At 26.1% G+C, this 21,742-nt stretch overlaps 1 protein-coding gene across 3 annotated transcripts; it reads left to right on the top strand.

Moving 5' to 3' along the window:
- The first annotated feature begins 595 nt into the window (after window positions 1-595).
- On the top strand, window positions 596-21,020 carry LOC111627525 (alpha-tocopherol transfer protein-like). Of its 3 annotated transcripts, none has more exons than XM_023371115.1 (6): window positions 596-691; window positions 15,567-15,713; window positions 18,306-18,548; window positions 18,616-18,809; window positions 19,828-19,938; window positions 20,018-21,020. In XM_023371115.1, exons 2-6 carry the CDS (start codon window positions 15,602-15,604, stop codon window positions 20,186-20,188), a joined length of 831 nt encoding a protein of 276 aa, XP_023226883.1. In that variant the 5' UTR covers window positions 596-691; window positions 15,567-15,601; the 3' UTR covers window positions 20,189-21,020. The 3 variants fall into 3 exon arrangements, with proteins under 3 accessions (XP_023226883.1, XP_023226885.1, XP_023226882.1); XM_023371117.1 differs by lacking the exon at window positions 596-691 and adding an exon at window positions 1,705-1,794; XM_023371114.1 differs by lacking the exon at window positions 596-691 and adding an exon at window positions 6,887-7,031.
- Window positions 21,021-21,742: the final 722 nt, after the last annotated feature.

Below are 21,742 nucleotides of genomic sequence, written 5' to 3'. Positions count from 1 at the left end.
TAAAATGGAAAAAGTATTAAAGTTCTGTATATTATATTTTAAAAATATAAGATTAATTTACACGTAAATACTTTAAATAAAAATATTTTTTTTTTTAAAAAAGAGAAATAAAAGTGGTTAGGACATGTCCAATAAAATATATTTTTAATAATCTTTCATCTTTATAACTAAATTATTGTTATATATATTTTTCTTCATTTTAATAATAAGTACATTAACATAAATTTAAATAAGTTTGACATAAATTATCTTTAATGGAGAATAATTTCAATTAATTTTTTACGGCACATTAATTCGCATTTAGAATAAATAAAAATACAAAAAAGTAAAAGGAAGCAAATAAAAATTAAATGGTATTGATAAAATTTATTACATTCTCGACGATTATAACAGAAAATATTTTTCAAAATAAATCAAACCCATTATAATTTTTGATAGATGCAAATTTAAAAAATTGTTAAAAACTAAACAAACATTAAAGGATACATTTGGATTATTATCCAAATACTTTCTTGTCACAGGAGGTTGTAGATGTTTCTATTATTATGCCAGTAAAAGTTATTTAAAACAATTTTATACTACTTTACACCTCATTGCAGGAGGTCTGAGGTATAGAATGACCAAACAAACTTTACATCTTGGTTGGAAACAGCTGTTCTATTAGTCGAAAACTCCCTAATAGTGAAGTGAGGTAAGGTATTTACGTAATTTAATTAAAAAAAATACTTGTATTTAGAGAGTAAATTAGAGATTATTAAATATTAAGAAGTGATCGTTTAAGTCACGTAAACAAAAATACCGAAATAAATGGTCTAATCAGGAAGCGTACGTTAATATGATTTAAAGCCATCTATTTGGATTATTGAAAATGATACAGATAGACCTATGATATATTTCGATTCTTTGTAAACTATGAAATTGTATCAAAATTTCAGAATTAAATAATAAAAGTTTTCTTTTAAAAAACTAATATTTGAAGAATTAACGTTATAGATATACTACACTAATAATGGATTTTTTCATACTTTTNTAGATATTTTTGTAATGTAAAGTGAATTATGATTTTATATAGCATTAGAATAATTTTTAATAAAATTTAATATTACAATATTATATGCAAGTCTTTCTATTAAACTTATTTCCTTCTTATTCTTAATTACTGAAAATAGGTTAATTTTCTTTTAAATAAAATTTTCTATATCTCTTTCTTACAAATGTTTAAATGAAAAAAATACGTTATTTTTTCGTATATTTTTTTATTATTAATATTATACGTTAATTATGAAAAGTTCCATAGAAATAAAATTAAATAATAGACTATAAGATATATAATATAAAACATTTGATACCTAATTCGTGAGAAATAAAATATTCACAAAATAAACTTTAATTTAAGCGTAAAATTAAACACTTAGACAATTGAATAATTGTTTTTCAATTATTCATTTATATAATTATAAATATGTGGGATCAGACATGAAAAGGATATATAGGACCCTATACAGTATATCTTTCTTATATCCTATATCACATATGTAAAAAATGTCAGCGTTAAATCTGCAATTGTGGAATAGGTTATATTTTGCAATAAGGAACGTTACAAAAAGTTAATATTGAGAAATTAAGGTTTCACACGTGGAAAAATTATTACTTTTTTGATCTCAATTCATCATATTGAAGTAAATAAGTAAATAAACAAAGCTACGTGGAGATTTAAAACTTTCTCTTATGTCAGTCGTGTACTTCCTATAAAAAGAAATTTCTGCAGCACTGAAAGATGAAGGTCAAGATGAGGTTAGTGACATTTATGATAATCAAAAATAGAGGTCACTAATTTAGACTGGTTAATAAAAAAAGGAAACTTTGGTTAGGTGAATGACCTCAAACGGATAGATGATATAAGGCAGGACAGTTTTCATTTTCAACATTTTCATCTATAATCTTATATTTTATTATTTGTAAAAGACATATTTGTTATATATATATATATACAGTATATATTATATATATATTTATCAAATTGAAATATTATAATTTGATAAGAAAATAACAAGTTACTGTATTTTTATATAGGACCAAAGGCATATATTTAATACAATTTAACAAAATAAATATAATTAAAAATAAAAATGCATGATTTATATTCCATAAAAGTCATATCTGTAAATGAAAGCTCACAAATAATTTATTGCAGGGAATTTGAGACAAATATGAAGAAAAGAATCTGATTTAATTTTTATTGTCTTCGATTATTTCATATTATGCATAGACGAGCGCCCAAGACAATGTACACGGCCAAATGCTTAACCAATCTGAATGCTTAATATAGCATTCGGGCTAGTGATTGGACGACAAAAGAGTAAATAGAAATATGTTCTATTAATAAGGCCGAAGAGTCACTCCCTTCACCCCTCCACAGTCTCGGTTAAGAACTCGTCAGGTGTAAACTAGGAATTAAAATAATTATCTATTGAAGATGAAGAAAAAACTAATAAACAATTCAAAACGTTTATGAGCAAATGAAGTAATATTGGAATATTATTCAATGATACTATTCTAATTATGCATGAATTTCATCTTTCTTAATACAATTACCATTATTATCTTTCATTAAATTATTCTTTTCTGTTCACTTTAAATAAAAATATTTTTTTTTTTAAAAAAAGAGAAATAAAAGTGGTTAGGACATGTCCAANTTTACTTATGATGTTAACATATAACATATTTCTTGCATGCAGCAGTTTATTTCTTCTGCTACAATAAAAAACTCTAAAAATTCGTGAATGATAAAATTTTTATTGAAAATTTTTTTATTCTTATCATATTTTTAATTTAGATTTATTATTTTTTATATATTATTTTTTGATAAAGAGAAGATTTAAATAAAATTTTTACTAAATACAGCAAATTAATATTAGTTATATATAAACATGACAGGGATTTGTAATAGAGTTAAAAGTTTTCATTATGGTTTTTGAGTTACAATGGAAATTTTTGTCTCTCTTTAAAAGTTCATCTTTGTTATAAATCTATGAAATGATATTAAATAATCAATGAAATTCTTGATTATCTCTAATCAAGTCTTATTTTTTTTATCTGTACCATAATCAATATCGTAATAAGCAGGATATTTTCATGTAAAAATATTTTAGATATAAAAAAAATAATGTCAAATATAATACTGAAATTACGTATTAACCTTATTTTGGTTAAATATATTAATTTAAAAAGAAACGAGAACTATATAATTTGACATATTATTCTGAATTAAGAAATATAACATTTGTAATCACAATGCAGTATTGTGTTCAAGATACTAAAAAGTCATCTTATATACAGTACATATACTACTTTAAAAGCAATATTTACGTAAATTATTTTAAAATATTTATTTAGTATTCATTAAATACTTTGGTCGACTATTCTAAAATTATTTATAGTATCAGTTTTATTCAACTTTTAATCAAGTTTTTATTTTAAAATATTTTATTCAAATTAGAATATCTTTGACAATATGCATTTAGGGATTTTCCTCTTTTTCAGTTGTTTATTGAAACTATAAGAATATAAATGAATATTACGTAAAATAAAATAAAAACAAAAAATCATTACGTTTTTGTTTTCAAAGATTTATTACATTCTTTTTGATAAAATTATTTGTAAAAAAAGCTGGATGAAAGTTTATCTTATGACTATTGATATCGGTTAAGATCTTTCAAAATATTGACCTTTGAATATACCAATAAGAAAAATATATACAATAAATACATTATGAATTGAATCTTACGAGCTGTTACGCTTGTTGAAATAAATATAATCACTTCCTACACATTAATCAAGTTAAAAACAGATGAAAACATAAACTGTTTCTAGCGAAAATTTTATTTCAAAAATTCTAGTACAGTACTATTTTAATATAGAGGGAAAATCGCGGTTTACATTTACTAATTTGATACCAAAATCCCGACTGTTGCGTCAAGAATTCTAGTTATTACTATTTTTTGCGCCAAATGAAAGTTTTAATTTAGCAGTTTTTAGCTCAAAATATGAAATGTTGAGTTTTTAAACTTTTATTTTATCGTTAAAAGTGTGTTTTTAATGCTTTCACAGTGCGATACATATTGATATTTCAATCCAATTTGTTTTTTTTTCACTTAATGCCTGCACACCCCAAAAATAAATTTTTGCGACCATTCCACTATCAAGGGTTTCAACAATGCTGTTTTGCGATACTTTAATCTATCGATTCAATGACATTTTGCGATTTCTGCCTGTAACATTTCTTCATCAACAGCTTTTTAAAATGTATTGGGCGACTGTCCAGTACGTTTTGAATTACTTTGATCAAATCTTCCTTATCGAGTAAATTTAAACAGGCAACAGCAAAAAGCGTGCAATTCATTTTGCAATATAAATCGTGAATTTATAATTTTGTTAATTGTATATAATGCTTTTCGTCACCTAATAAAACTCAATGTTTTGTGACAAAACGTTTAAGTCGTTGTCTACCATCGTTGTATACTCTACTCTGGTTCACAGGCTGGAGTAGCCTGCAGGATTTCAACATTTGAAACGTATTATCTACGTAAGACTGTTAGCTAGGCAATTGAAAAACAAGAGAAGAATCTTTGACAGAATTTTGAAAAAATTTAGCACGAAAAATGCCCTTGAAAACATCTATAAAGCTTGAAGAGAATTTAGGCAAAAACTTGTTCCCGAATGCGCAAATGATTTCTAAAGATTCTACTCTAAGGGCATTGTTTGTTCAAACTAATTTTGATTTAATCTGAAAGGGAACAAATCAGTGAAATAAGAGCATTAATATCTTAAATTATTCCAGAATTTTTTTGAACAAGACAAAATTGGTAAGTTAAAATTAACGATACCGAAGAAGAAATTACGAAACTCATATTGGATATAGGATTAATTAAAATAGACAACGAAGATGTTCAGGAATTACTCTAGTTTCACGATAATGACCTTACTGATGAAGAACTTATCAATTTGGATGTAGAACGAGCGCACAAAGCTTAAGACGATAGCATTGGAGATGATGAAATGAAGATAGCAAAAAAGGAATTCACATTATAAGAATTCGATGAAATAATTCGTGGCCACGAATCTCTTAAATAAAAAAATAGTGAATGGCGATCCTAACGTTGAATGTTCAATGAATGTGTGCCGAGAAATAAAAAATGCTTTCACTGTTATCGAGTCACGTAACAAGAAATTTTTGAATCAAAATGTCTCTTACATTATTTTTCCGAAAAAATAACTCACATTTTTGTTTAATAATACAGTTTTAAAACTAAAACTGGATTCAATTTATTACCTCCTGCTCTGAAAGTATTCACATAAATAAATATCTAGCGTCATATTAAATATTTAAAGTTTTAATCACAGTTTTGGAAAATTCTTGGCAACAGTTTCCTATTTCCCATATGTTATTTTCGATTATTGTGGTGTTTTTCCTGGCAACATTATTTGTAATAATCGTGTTTTTACAAAATCATTTTATATGAAATCGTATTTAACAAGTTTCATTTAATAATATAGGACTTAATATCACAAAATTATTATTTTAAGATTAGAGAGGTTGCGGCCGACGTTTTCATTGCGAAAACGTAAACGTCGGACGTTCAGCGCCGCCTTCCTGTAAGCACAGAAGTCTGACAATGGCGTTTGAAAAGTCAATGGAACGCTCGACGTTCCAAACGCCGTTGTCAAACATATAACTTATGAGACGCCGGTTAGCTGAGCGGTTAAGGTGTCAGCTTACTGCTCTGGGGATCCGGAAACGAATTCGAATGTGGTCTTTTCTGGATTTGTTTGACCCCGTCCCTCATCACCCCGGCTGCCCCATTGTCTGGCCGAAGGTCTGGGGTCCGGCAGATAAACCCAGACATTGAGGTCTGGGGTTAACCCCAGACCAACAATGTCTGGGTTTATCGTTTGGGGTTTGGAGTTGATTTAAAAAAAATGGTCCCTCTTGTGTCTACAGGACAAAAATAATAATAATAATAAACTTATTTTATGAAAATAAAAATGAAAACATTTGAGATAAGCATTATTCATCTTTCCCTTTTCAAAATATTTTAATTTCATCTCATTCCCGAAACATAAAAAGTAGCTTTTACCTTGTTACTTTCCACTTTAAAAAGGTGTCATTTTAGTATTTATTCTTTCAAATTATCCTACATTTATATTCAATCTCTAGCTTTTCCAGTAGTTCGAGGAAATTTCTGTGCTTCATTCATTCACATTTAAATAAACTCTTCATTGCTTAATTTTAAATTTATTACTTTACTTTCTACAATATTCAACTATCATAATTATCGAATAGAAAAAAATATATACATAATTTTTAAATTAATTATATAAAATTAAAATTTAAAATTCCGCTTTTAAAACGTCATTCAAACGGAACAAATGATGGGTTTTCAAGTTTTAAATGAAAATAATTCTATTTAATAGTAATAGCAATAATAAAATGAAGAATGTCTTCGGAGGATCGATAAGAAAGCCGCATAACGAGTTATTTAGAGGTCATTGAACCGACAGTAAAACTAACGTTAGAATTATCGAAGGCAAACAAAGTATATATTAATTTAATTACATAAAATCAAAAAAATATAGTATTAATTAACATATTTATTCCTCTTAAAACATAAAAAAAACAAATTTAAGAAAATATAGAGCAGTGACGACTCATTACATAATAAAAATTGGGGAAAGTTGTTATAGTGTGATAGTAAAAAGAATTAAACTCATTAAAAATTGAAAAAAGTGTGTATATTTATTACAGTTTTTTTTTCTAAGTAACTTAAATTCTAACTTGTAATTCCTGTTTATCACAAACGGGTCAACTTCCTTTTAATTCAGATATCTAAATGATATAGGACAATTCGAGCTTAGTTTTGGGTAAGTCTTCAGTTACGTCATTTCCAGTCTCCGGCTTTGATTGGACGTTACGAAGTGACAGATACACAGTACTGCATTGAGTAACTTGGTTTCATTCTGAAACACATCAGGTAAGAAAGTTTGCTTTTTGCTATTCGTATTTACAACAAATAATTCAAGCGATATATTTTGTAATTAATATTACAATTAATCAAGCTTTATTTATAAAAATTTGATGTATACTTTATCTGTATAATACAAATTTCTATCAACTTCTTAACGATAGTTAATAATTTAAAAATTATTTAAGTTATTAAATATATTTAATCAGTCTGTATTAAAATTATAAACAAATAATAACGTTAAATATTAAACAAAACTTAAGTAATAATTTTTATTAGTTATATATTCTATTGTTTCTACCTGATATACAGATATTATTAACGTGTTTGACCCAATTTCTGTCAGGAATAGCTGACCTAAAAGAATTTAGAGAAAGTGTTTTAGCGATGTTTCCACTTTCCTTTATCAAATTTAGATTTAAAGGAAGTTATGTGAAAATATTGTTTAGAAAGTATTTTAGTAAAATGTAAGCGCTTGAATAAATATAAGTGAAGTTTTTGTATACAGTGAAGAGGATAATTCTGAAAAATATAACATATACATTGTATAATATAGTACTACAAAAGACTAATAAATTCAACGACTTAATTAAAAGTATTTTATATTGATATAAGATTTCGTATCACTAATTTAATCTCGCCTTTACAAAAGCTATTATATCTTGTAAATATTAACTTTATAATTTCCAGATTTGAATCTATTTATTAATTTTATAAGCACACACTTATATTAAAATAGTTAGATTTATTATATTATCATTTAGAAAGTTTATTTAGTTACAAATTTCAAACCATGCTATGAATAAGAGGTCGAAAGATATACAATTATCTACATTTAAACTATATATCTATAGAATATTTAAGTTGATTTCTGCAACAATTGATCGTGTAGATATAATCATTATTTATATATCGATCTTATTGATTTTTAATGAATAAAAAGCTGAATTTTATGTTACATTATTGGCTTATTAATCAAAAATATTTTGAAACTCTTTTTCGATACAATTTAACGATATAATACACGAGGCTAGTTGATATAAACAGTTTAGTTTTTAAAGTTTTCATATTGATATTGAACTTTTGATGAAAAAGTAGTAGTACTTTTTATCAAGAGTAATTATAATCAGATAAATAAACATATATAGCCTATATTGTTTTCTTGTTTTCTTAATACAAACTTTATGTATTTATTACATTAATAAATGTATATATAAGACTGATATTAATTTATGTTTTTTATAAACCTATACCGTATTATCGATATTTTACTTATAATTATTTATTTTGAAATGAGGCGATAAATTCGGTTGCAGACTTTAAAGCAACATCAGAAAAGTGTAAAAACGATAGGTCTATTTATTTATTTTCTGATGCATTCTACTTGTAAAAAAAAAGAGACAAGCATCAAGAAGACATAAAAGGACTTTTCTTTTTTCTCGTTGCTTATTCCTTTTTACTTTTCCGACTCTGTTATATACAGTATAACATGACGATCGGTCAAAAAAATGATCCCTCCCAGATTTTTATATTTTTGGACTCGGGATTTTGAAACGTTGAGAAATGCAAAAAAAATTCGGTGGTTTTTCCGTATATATGTATGTTTGTGTGTGTGGGAGGGGAATGATTTTATTCACCTTCTTCGAAGCTTAATAACTCGTGTGCTTTTGTCGAAATTTTCTGAAATTTTGCAGGGAGTTTATTTATTGGGGAACTTTATGCTATTAGATCTTGGTGGTTAAAGGTCGAGGGGTGGGAGATAATGGAAGCGTGTGTATCTCGAAAAGGGTCGGACGATTTTACTCGTTACTAGCATTAACATTTTTTTTTTTTATAAAACCCATCCTTACCCTAAAAATTAAATTTTTGCATTTTATATGTTTACTTATTTTTAAATTATTACATTCCACAAATAATTTTTTCAATTACATTCAAGTTAATAATCGTTACTGTGAGGAATAACTTTTTCCTTTTATAATTTATTTTGTATACTAGTACTTTCTATATATTAACAGGAGTTATTATACTGGAAAATTATGGATGCAGATATTTAGTCATACAGTTCAAAAATAAGTCCTGTTAATATATAGAAAGTACTAGTATACAAAATAAATTATAAATAGTTAAAAACGACAAAAAGGCATAATAATTAAACTTTTTCCTTTTTTTTATGACTATATAGACCTATTTTTATAGGCCTATATGGTATGAAAGTCATCATTATTATTCAAATAACAATTAATAATTATTAAATCCATAGGGAACAAATACATTTTTGTAATTCCTACAGTGCGATATTGGCGTAGAATTCTAATTATTTTTATAATAAGTTTAATATTAAATTAAGCTAATTGAAAATTAAAATTGTTAATAGCAATGAGCGAAAAAAGATTAAGGATAACCTTAGCTTCGTAGTCGGAGGAATTCTTATGCTGTAAATAAAACTTATAATCAGAAATTAAATATACTGGCTCGCGAAAGTTATATCTATTTTTATATTCGTTGATTTTCAGTTCTAATAAACAAATGAAATGTGCTAAAACTAGATATCTTATGTAATATCCAACACTAAATGCAAATTTAAATAAACTACCGTTCTGCATGCAAACCGGTTCAGGGTTGAAGATCATCTCACGTGTAAGGTCTCATTTAAAGTCTTGTACAAAATCCGAGATGGCGAGTTTTGAGGAAATACTTGAAGTAATCCCCCGTGTGAAGAAACGAGATTAAAACTAATAAGGAGGTTCCAGACAGAACAAAACCTGTTCGATGATTAAATGCTAACCGTAAGCCACCTTTGAATTATTACACTATCCAACAAAAAATTTCTTTTATACATCCGGAATTAAAATAGGTGATAGGCCGTAGGAAAAATCTCCCTGATATTAAACAGCACACTATAGATTTTTCTATCACGCAAGAATGTAAACATATAGACACATTTTTATGTAATGATATACAGTACATATGCATATGAAATAGCATATGGATATAGCACATGTATTGTACTAGTGAAAATCATTCCAACGTGTTTTTTTTCTTTATTTACACTGTTTTGAACATTGGCAACTATATCAGAATGAAAATCGCATTTTTATGTGGAATGTAAACTCTATTTTTATCTCACAGGGTATTTATTAAAAGCCTTGCACCAAGAGCAGATGTTCTACAAGTTGATCTGTAATAACTCTACACAGTGACATTGCACACTGCTAAGAATCTTAGACATTCAACACATATAAACGTTTTAAAAGCATATATAAACTTATCTTTAAAAATGCTGTTTGGATGTTGATTTCAGTTTGTGTGTCGCTTGGACTCTCTCTTGAGGAACCAGCAGTAGTTTTCTAGTTCTATGTTACGTGAATATTTATGTTCATCCAAGTTTTATAACACAGTGAAAACGAAAGTAGGATGAAAAAGAACAAATTAAAAGACGCAACATTTGTTAATTTTCGGCCGTTAACAAATCAGTGAAGGTTGATTCTTATTTTGACTCACTGTATTAACCATACCTGACGTTTCAAATAGCAGCAATTACTGTAGTCTGTCTGATCTTGCTATGTTTTTATTAACTTCTGGAAATAAATTTTATTTGTCGAGTGTAAATGACGATTTATTTTATTTGAGGTTACTTTAGTAAGTTCTTTGTGATAGTGATTTCTAACATTTCCGGTATTACATCATTTATATAATTTACATTGTTAAATGCATAGATATGTGATATGCTAAAGGCATCAATATCTGAAAACTGTAACGTGATATGAGGTTTTCTTAATGATTTTCGAAATGTGAGCGTCGGAATTAATAAGAAACCATCTTTATTCCCCCCGGAGGTAAAAGTTTTGTTGGATAGTGTTATCAAACAAGCCAAAAACATCTTCACCTCGGCCTGTTTTCCTGTCCGTTCGAAGTCCACATTGATGACAACTTGTGATTCCTAAACATAATATGTCATCGAGCATATAGCTTATAACATAGCAGCTTGCTTTAGACTTGCCACATCCACAGAAAGAGTTATATCTCAGTGTTTGGAAGGTGTTTATGAAGTTAGCTTTATTCAAAATGACCAGTTATTTATGACTTTTTGACATTCTTTCAAAGAAGCTTCCACGAGTTGGTGTCGAATACAACTTAATTTGATTCAAAGGCTACTATGATCATCACTGATTTAATCTTCAATGAATAGCCTATTAACTTGGAGACAGTCTGGAGATACCATCTCACAAACACCTTAAAAGAGACAGTTTGCCAGGTGATTCCTGCATCTCCAGAATGACCAAATCTTCTGAGGAGTAGGGCCGTTCCGATAGATGAGCCGAAAAGGCAACTACTTCTTGCACCAAATTGGAAGGGATACTAAAAATACATTATAACATTTATAGAAATATAAATATATTAGATTTGTTCTTAGGCTTGCTTCTTCAGTCGCCGAAATTATTCGAGACGGTCCTGCTGAGGAGATATTCTTAACATGTGTCAAGTATAGCAATTATCAATAGAACCTTAAAATTCACGTTTGTTTATTTCTCAAAAGAATGGATCATAATGCCATGTTAAAAAAAGAATGATAACCGTTCCTAACATCTATCTTAAAACACAAATATCTCAAAGTGAAACTATAATCCGTTTGGATTGACCGATCAGATCATCTCTCTTAAATTCCATTAAATATGTTTAGGACATCATTATAGAGAGCAAATTGTCGGTTTCAATACATTTTCCTACAACTTCGAGGAGCTCAGATCTGCTGTTTTGAGAGAATAGCAATTAATTTCTCTAACTTCTATTCACACCTTTACTTATAGCATAACAAATTGTTATTCAGTTTGTTATGCTATAAGTAAAGGTGTACAAATTGTTATTCTGTTTGAAGCGATCACAAACCCTGTTGAAAATGACTGAATATTTACATGCTATTTTTGAATATTAATTATGTAATTTACATGACTTACTAAATATTCACGGAATTGTTTCTTTTAAGCTTTATTATGGTAAGCTGTGATAAATTAAACTTGTAAATGCTACTAAAACCGATAAAAAATGTTTTAATTCGTAGTTTTCATGATCATTACTTAATTTTTGAGACTAATATACTGTAAGGGGTTAACTGACCCATTGTTTTTTTTATTAGTTTTCATATTTAAATTTTCCTCACCTGTTCAGTCTCATTGATTCCCTCTAGAAAGCTCAAGTCACACATGTAATACGGCCGCCCTCATATAATCAGAATATAATATGGATGACTATATTCTGACAAAGGTTTCTGGAAAAACTACGAAAAACACAGACATTTTTCGCAAAAATAGTGACTCGCATTTCGACAAGGATTTCAATGTCAAATGATTGAAGAGGAATAAACAAATTTCAATTTTCAGATGAAAAAGAGGCAGAAGTAAACAAACTTGAAATTGTTTTAAAGTTGTTTTTTCCACTTTACCAGGGTAAACGTGGTCGTTTTGCTAGAAGTTATGCATTTTCTTTTGATTTTTTCTGTTCATGGTGTCATTTAACACATCATTTCATATGTGTCCAGTTAGCCCCATCGGATGTTCCAGTTAACCTCAAGATGGGGGTTAACTTGGTCTAACAATAATATTTTTTACACACTTTATTTTATGTATATGCAGACAAAACTGTTTTTTCTCATTTACTATATGTAAGCCTGTAACATAGCATAAAGAAAATAAAAGTTTCCATATCATGGAATTTATTTAAAAAACATTGAAAAAATTGTACTCAGTTAACCCTCTTCTCCCTATATTTAATTTTTCACGTTTTGCAAAGAAAAACTTAAATACGTCAAAACATGCAATGTACAGTACGTGTATATAATTTAGGAAACTGTTGTCGTTGTTAAAATTAGGATAAAAATTTATAACGATATGAAAAATAAATAACAGTATATTAAACTTATTAAAAATATACAACTTTTCATTGTATAATACAAATATCTATACAGAATAATTTAAGATAAATTAAAAATCTGTTAAAGGCTTACGTTAGCATTTGATTTGAAATAACATTTGGTAGCTTTTAGTTGTACTCTATTAACAGATTTATAACTAACTTTTGTATATTATTTTGCTTATTAATTTTATTTATATGAAATGCATTTCTGATGTAATTTTTCAACCATAACCATAACCAAGTTAAATATATACCACTATTATAGTGTAACCCTAACACAAACCCTATTTCACCTACTGTCCACCTACTTTTGGTTCATCCTGTATAGTGGTTTTAGTTTCACTGCAAAACAATGCAAATAAATACTGTATATTTTAATGTAAACATTTTAAGAATAATTATTAACATAATTTATATATTTTTCTTTATGCTATTCAATCATTAAATAAATGTTTATTGAATTAATATAGGTAAGTTAAATATATAATTTACTTTATATGCTGACATATGAAAAAGTTTTTGAGGTTCTCAGTCGAAGCAGAATTCCTCAAAGCCTCTATCGTACATGATTTTGTAAATTTTTGAATGTGCATCTTTAATTTAAAAAAAAATTATTTTCAAAAATTATAATTTTATTGAATATCTAAAATTGATATTCACAAAATTGCAAAATTCGTATTTTATTTAGTTTTCGTTTTCTTTTGATTTTACTTGAAAAGAATTACATAAAAAAATCTTGAAATTTCATATTTAGTTGTTGAAAATTTAACTTATAAAATGTTAACTTATTAAATTCTCTTCTATAGATTTCAATTCCGTTAAAAATTCAATGCATAAAATTTTAAAGTAAATAAAATGATATTTTTCCGATGAACTTATTTTGTTTACAGTTATGTTAAGTTCTGGTCACTCGCAATTTTATAATAAAACTTATTGCATTGCAAGCTGCAGTTTTGCTTTATAATTAGCATCGTTTTTTTGGCTTCAATAATTTAATTTCGACTATCTTTTGACCATAGGGAATTCAGGAGTGGATAGATTTTTTTCTACAGAAGTTGTAGGTCTTAATAAACAAAGAACTAATTTTATCAAATTATTAAAATCTTTCAATTAGAGATCCTTTCGTGTATTTTATTAAATGTTTTGTACCATCTCTCAGATACATTGATTTTTTAAATAAAATTTATCGAAGTATTCGGTTATTATTGTCTTTATTAACGCTCACCAGTGGAATTGTCTCTTTTTTGTTCTGTTTCTGTTCGTGGAATATGTTCCTTACATTCGTTGAAAGTATTCTGTAAGATATATTTCAAGCCATTTCCTCCTCACTAGTATCAATTCAAAGTTATGACCCTTATGTGTGCAGAATAAACATTTTCTAACGAATCACGAGTTCGGAATAGAATATATAAATGTACAAGTCGACCCCCTATAAAACTGTTGATAATTCCGTTTTATATGAATTCCATGTTGTACGAGTCACTTAGATTTTACAAATACGTGTGCCGGGCTATGAACGGCTCATGTATTTGTAATCAACAGTATTATAGCGGGGTCGACTGTATTTAACATACAAACTAGAGAATTAAGCGTTTTGATTTCCAAAAAAAAAAAAAAAAAAGATAAAAGAGCAATTAACGATGTTTTAAATGAAAGTTAAGGACAATGACATTTATGGTAAAAAGATTAATGTCGCGATTTTCTTGCGGTAGATAAAATTTAAAAAATATTTTTTATAATTCAAAAATTATATTTTGAGTAATTACATCTTAGCATTTAAGTTCGAAGATGCAATTTTGATAAAAAGTTTTATTACTGACATTTCAATACAGTTTGCTTCTAAATATCAATAAAAGTCTAATACGTTTGCAATTATATTAATTAAAAATATACTAATTAATATAAATTCAGATTAATAAAAATCTGTTTTATTATTTTTTAATTGTCTTTTCATTATTCGAAATACAGAAGAGATAATATAATTTATAATGGAAGTGTATTACCAAACTTTAAATAAATTAGATTTATTTCTGTATAATGTTTGAGCTAAACAGTTTATCAAAGTTTTAATTAAAATCAGAGAATTGATAAATGCCAAATGTTTGCTCGCAAATTTTGATAGATGTAAAAAATACACTGTTTCAAACAAATCGACAGTACCTTGAAGCTGGCGTGTAATATTTATCAAATTTTGAATGTGGAATGGCAGTAAAAAAATATTTAAAAAATTAATTACACAAAGATACAACATTGAAGAACTGTTTCATCACAAATGTTGCATATTAGTAATCTGTAAAGTCATCTATTACGTTGATCAGTAAGGCTAGTTTGCAAATTCTCTGATTTGTAACATTTGTGATGAAATTGTTCTTCAATATATCTTTATGCTGTGATGTTGTAATGAATTTTTATTTTTTCACTACCATACCACGTGCAGAACTTGATTAATATTACACACCGGTGCGTTGATTTTCATTCAACTGAATATATTTATCTGGATGCTGTTATGGAAAATCAATTTTCGATGTTAACTATTAATAAGTGTTTTTTTAAATCAATTAATAATAATAATAATGTTAATGCTTGTTGAATGTTATAATTTTTAATATATTATTATCATTATTTTTTTGATAGATTAGATAGAACTTCATAAGGATTTAACATTTACAATGCCTCCTGAGGCCATTGATTTCAGGCATAAAAGGGAGAATATATTAGAGTTTTTAAAAGAACCTGCATGGACTAAAAAAGATATAGATTTACTAAGAGAAAAAGTGCTCAGTTAAGTAAAAGTTATTAAGTTTATATAAGCTAAGTAATGTAAAATTAAATTTTAAAATCGCATTTTTTAATGTTACATTTTTATATTCTAGTTAAAAAATAAATATTTTTATGAATTAATTAAATAATTTGTTATTTTAATAATAATCTAATCATCAACTTTTCGTCGGAGTTATTTTTAAAGTATACTTTTTAAAATTTAAGTTATATAAAAACATTTTGCTATAATAAAAATTTTAAATTTTAAATACTAGTTATTTGATTTATTGATTTATATTATAAAAAGCTATATTTTCAAAGCACTCAAATGTTTAATACAGAATAATAGTCGTAAATTTATTTTTCTTGTTATAAATTCGAGTCTAAAATAGGTTTATTGATAATAAAAAAAATTTTTTTTGCATTGAGATAATAGTAAAAGCATCTCTCTGATTTTCCATGCATATAGATAAATTAATATATTATATAAATAAAAATTCATATGCTGGTTTTTTTTCTTCTTCTAAATATACAGAAACAATAAGGAAGTTGCTCAAATAACTTGAACATTTATATTTAGCGAAACGATTTAAATAAATGTTACTTTAAGGTTAAATTTAATAAAAGTACTAAATGGAGATTAATTTTCTTATATAAAATAAAATTGGATTTAAATTTTATTTTTTTTGTAATATTAATATATACATATTCTCTTGTATCAGATATAATATATTTGTTTTAAGTTTACATTGAAAGTGTAAATTATTAAAAAGAAATTAACTTTAAAAATACCATCAATTTAGTTATAAAATGTAAATTAATAAAATAACAATTTAAATTGGATTTAATAATTATCTATTTGAAAACTATAGAGAGAATACAATGTTTTTTTTTACATTAATGAATATCCAACAATAGAAAAAAAAGTTTAAATTATTAATAACGTGAAAATAGAAAATATACAAGATTAATATTCATACAAATTGACTAAATTTACGTAAAACTCTACATATTTGATGGATTGTAGCTTTAATTATGATTTTTACGAACTTAGATATTCTATAGACTATTTAATTAAACATTTATTGATAATTTAGTTATTTTTATAATTAAAATTTTTAAAATAAAAACAAGCTTGTTATTTGGTATTTAAGATTTTCCTTAATACAAATTAATTTTTTCAAATATTGATTTTGATTACAAAAAAACAAACACAATTTACTTTTTTACAAAACAACTTTTTAACGCAGTTAATTAGTTTTACGTATTTGATAGATATTTTTATTGTTTAATATTTTTAATTAATCTTTTGTAAAGATATAATCTTGTTTCTATAAATAAGGTTTATTAATTATTTTTCTGAAAAGTTAAATTTTTCTTATTCTTTTATTCTAGAATTGTGACAGAAATGTTCAAGTAGATTAAAATAAATAAATAAAAATGATATGAACTACAGTTCATATCATTTTTATTTATTTATTTTAATCTACTTGAACATTAGACAGAGTTATTTTTATTTTGAAAGATAAAATTTATATAATAAATCATAACATCAAGTTTTACGAGTGTAGATTTCAAGCAGCATTTATAAATAGACTTCTTTTTTTTAATGTTTTTTATAAAGTCCCAAACGAAAAATGAAATGATTTAAAAATGATTATAATTTATAAAGAAGTTATAGAAATTAAATTTAATTTCCTTAAATTAATTTTTTGATTGCTTGACATACTTTAGAAAGTCTAATTTCTTCTTTATTGTTTGTTCCAAATAACAGTGTACATTTTTTTTTTCAATTTTATTTTTATTTGAAAACCATCCAAGATTTACTTAACTGATAATTACATTAAAAATCAATTATAATTAAAAAAATATATAAAATGTTAAGTTTTGGATTTAAAATATAACATACAAAAATATAGGATTTTCTTTAAATAGGTGAAAAATCATATGTAATTCTTATCTTCCATCAATATTTTTATATAGATTAGATTGTAAACTAGATTAGCGCATAATTTAAATAAGTGCAATTACTGTGCTTAAATAAATATAAAAAAAATGTTTCTGAAGGAGTTCCTTATAGGAAAAATAACTCGAATTCTATTTATATTTAGAATTATCATATAAAAAATATGTTATAAAATTAACTGATACACGAATTAAACTTTGATTTGATAAATTTAACAAATTTATAAAAAAGAAATTATTTATAAAGATAGTACTATATCAAATATATTAATCTTAATTTACAATTTTTGAAAAATATTAAAATAAATGATTGCGCGAATCTACTTCACAGATTTTCCAGGAAAGTTTAGTTTGAAAAAAGTTTTATTGCTAGAATATTTTGATAACAAAATCGATGTCTTAACGATGATGTGGTTAAGTAGAGTAGAACCAAGAATTTTTTAAAATTTAAAATCGATAAATAAATAATTTATGCTGTGACGGAATATATTTTCCTTTCTTTTAACTTTCGAATAAAAGAAATACTTTCATGCTTACTTATAAATAAAATATTTTAATTTCGTTTTATGCATGAAATATATATTAATATTAATGTGTCGTATTTATAAATATATATTAAAATAAATTAAAATTAGTTTATTTTAACAGATGATAAGAAATTAAAATCACGAACTGATGATGAATTCTTACTCCGTTTTCTCCGAGCTCGAAAATTTGATCAAGAGAGATCTTTTAAGATGCTCAAAAACTATTATTCTACTAAGAAAAAATATCCAGAAGTATTTAAGAATTTCTCTCCCTCCTCCTCTCTGGAAGCGTTAAAGGATAATTTTTTAATGTATACGTCGGAAGTAGACTCTCGTGGAAGACATATTGCCATAGGAAGAGCAAGTTAGTAATATAAAATTATATTTATCGAACGGATACAGTATTATTTAAATATATTTAATTTTTGCAGGTGCATGGGATGTCTCCAAAGTATCTTTAGTTGAAATTATACGTATAGCTCATATGTTTCTCGAAGAAGTCATCAGAGAAGAAATTGTTCAAATCAATGGATTTATATTGATTTTAGATGCTAAAGGTCTAACGGCTCGTCACATGTTGCAACTAACACCTAGAATGGTGTTTACCATAATTAATGTATTTCTGGTAGGTAAAAATAATTATTAGATTTTCATATTTAATAAATACTGTACAAGATAAAAGTTAAATGAAAAGAAATTTACTCGTAAATGGAACGTGTCACATTTCTGTCACTCAAAATGTCTCACATATCAAATACTTTTTACTCAACATGAATATCTAACCTTTGAGGTCTTTCTACAATTAAGTCAAACCTCATGTTTGACACGGTTCTTATATGAAATGTCTTGTTTTTCTGACACAAATATCGTATTTCCTCGATTCTAAAATGCACTTTTTATCCACTTTTTCTTGTCTGAAATAAAGATGCGTCTTAAAATTTATGGCTTCTTGCATATGGTGTCTCACAGTCGAAAACAACAAAAATCAACAAAGCAGAATACGTGGTGCATTATGCACCAATAATAGACGCTTTCGGCTATACTGTAAATGAGTTTGCTGGCTCGTTAACATCGTTTAAACTATTTTAACGTTTGAAATGACAACATTATGATGCAATACTACAATGAAAGATTGTTCCATGTTCTTCTACTTGAAGAGCATGGAAATAAAATAGCCGGACATTTTCAGCTTAATGGCATTTGTATTATTTTTTCTAACTTGTTGTGGTATTACTTAAATTTTGTTAAAGTTTTTTTATTTTGTTTAAAATTCTTTCATTTAAAAAAATAAAATTAAATCTTAAAATTCGATTCCAAACTCATTATGCATCTTAAAATCGAGGAAATATGGTGTTACAACTGAATTAAATATATTTATTTTACGTTTTATATTTAATTATATACAGACTATGCACAAATGTGATAAATAATTATAATTTTAGATCATTGAATAATAATTAGTCTGAATTGTCTTTCATCAAGGCTGATTGTAACCTTTTGGTTATGCACGCTACAATCGACTAATAATTTTATATTTGAAGGTTATAAATGATAATTGTTTAATTTTAAATAAATAATAAATTTTTAATAAGTCTGAAATAGTTTTATTAAATAAACCAAACTGATTTTATTTTTATTGACAGGATTCATTTCCGGTTCGTTATAAAGAAATCCATGTCATAAATACATCTAGATTGGTTGATATTGTAGTTGCGGCATTTTGGCCCTTTTTACCTACAAAATTTAAGCAAAGAGTAGGCTAAATATATCTATAAATATTTTGGATATTATACTCAACAGTATTTTATTTATTTACATTTCATTTACTTGCAGATATCTTTTCACCATTCTCTAGAATCGCTTCATTCTGCTGTTGAGGCTAGAATTCTTCCAGTCGAATATGGTGGTCAATGTGGATCGTTTGATAACTCCCTTTGTGTTCAGAGACTATTGCAACAGGAAGATTACTTGAAAGAACAAGAAAAATTTTGGATGCTCTTTTAATTTAGATTACAGAATTTAATCAATTGTTATATAAAATAATGTTTATATAACACTTGATTAATAAAAAAGGAACAGAGCCGGTTTCTAAATATAAAATATATTGGACTTGGTGATGGACTGGCTACGGGAAAACTGTATATAGAGATACATTGAAGATAGTGATCCCAGGCTACAGCCTTAATTTAAGGGACCAATAAGTATTTCTTAATGCATTGGAAACGATTTAAATTTAATTAATGCTTTATGAAATACAATAAAACCTCTGAACAACAAACACTGAAGGAACATTTAAAATTGGCCATTGTTTAGAGGTTATTTTGTATGCATTTCAAAAAGAAACGTTACCGAAAAAACGAAGCCGTTTAAACATGGCCGTTTTTAGGAGGTGGCCGTTATTGGCGATCGACTGTATAAGGATATTTTTTTTTTTATTTTAATTATTTAGCATTTTAATTTTATTCTTATTTTGAAGATACATCTACTTTTGTAATCTCATTTAGCGACTAGATCAAGATAATAGCTACTTTTAATTTATAAATGTATATATATTACGAAAGTATACGTCAATCGAAGGATTAGGACTGGGATCATTTTTCGATGAGCCGGCTCTAATGTACAGTATATAAGAATATTTTATCATTTTAATTTTTTTGTCAGCAACGAAGTACATTAAGATAATCAATTCTACTATAACAAGTAGAAATTATTGAATTGTCGTTGAAAAATATTATTTTTTGAAACATAAAATTTGCAGTTTCTTTGCTATGACCACGCGTAAATGATAACTGCAATAAAAATGTTATAAGAAATTCATAAACTATATATATATATTTCTTCAATACTATTTTAAAATATAAAACATCTGTTATAAAAATATAATAATTTTTCTTTTATGATTGTAATTATCGAGTTTTCATTAATAATTATATTTGAAAATTTTCTAAATTTAATTCAATATTTTTGTCCATTATATTTTTCTTTAAAATAATTTGTATAAATCAATAAATTCATATATTTTTTTTGTTTGCAATTGCAATGCAATCTCGTATTCAGCTCCATTAAACATTATATAATTAATAATTATTACAGTAAAAATATTTTATAAAATTGTTAAATATTTTCACAAAAAGTTACATATTATTCGTTTCCCCAGCAAACTGCACTTGACCAGGCCGTTAATAAGGCTCAAACCCACGACCAGTTGATTCAGTGGTGNTTTGATTAAAAAACAATAGCACGATTAATTACCTAATTAGTAAAGCGTCATAAAATATTTTTGCGGGAAAAATAATTTATGAAATGTGCACAGATCATAGATAACGATGTATATATGCTGATCCATACATTTTCAGAAAAGTTATAAGTCAAGGCTTTTTTTAATGGCCCCTTAAAGTCCATGCCTGAGATATCTTGGGATATGGACTGCGCATTTGCACATGCAGCCTGAGATATCGTGGGTTATGGGCTTAAGGGGTTTAATTAAATAATGATGTACTAATGCACCATATACTTATGCTTATGGATTGCTGGTGTCTGGTTTTTTTAATCTGAACT

The sequence above is a fragment of the Centruroides sculpturatus genome, unplaced genomic scaffold, assembly GCF_000671375.1.
Source record: "Centruroides sculpturatus isolate CEXI.00-Female unplaced genomic scaffold, Cexi_2.0 scaffold273, whole genome shotgun sequence".
Classification (NCBI taxonomy): Eukaryota; Metazoa; Arthropoda; class Arachnida; order Scorpiones; family Buthidae; genus Centruroides; species Centruroides sculpturatus.
Note: the sequence above shows the minus strand (reverse complement) of the source record. Positions and strands in the feature narration are given on the sequence as shown.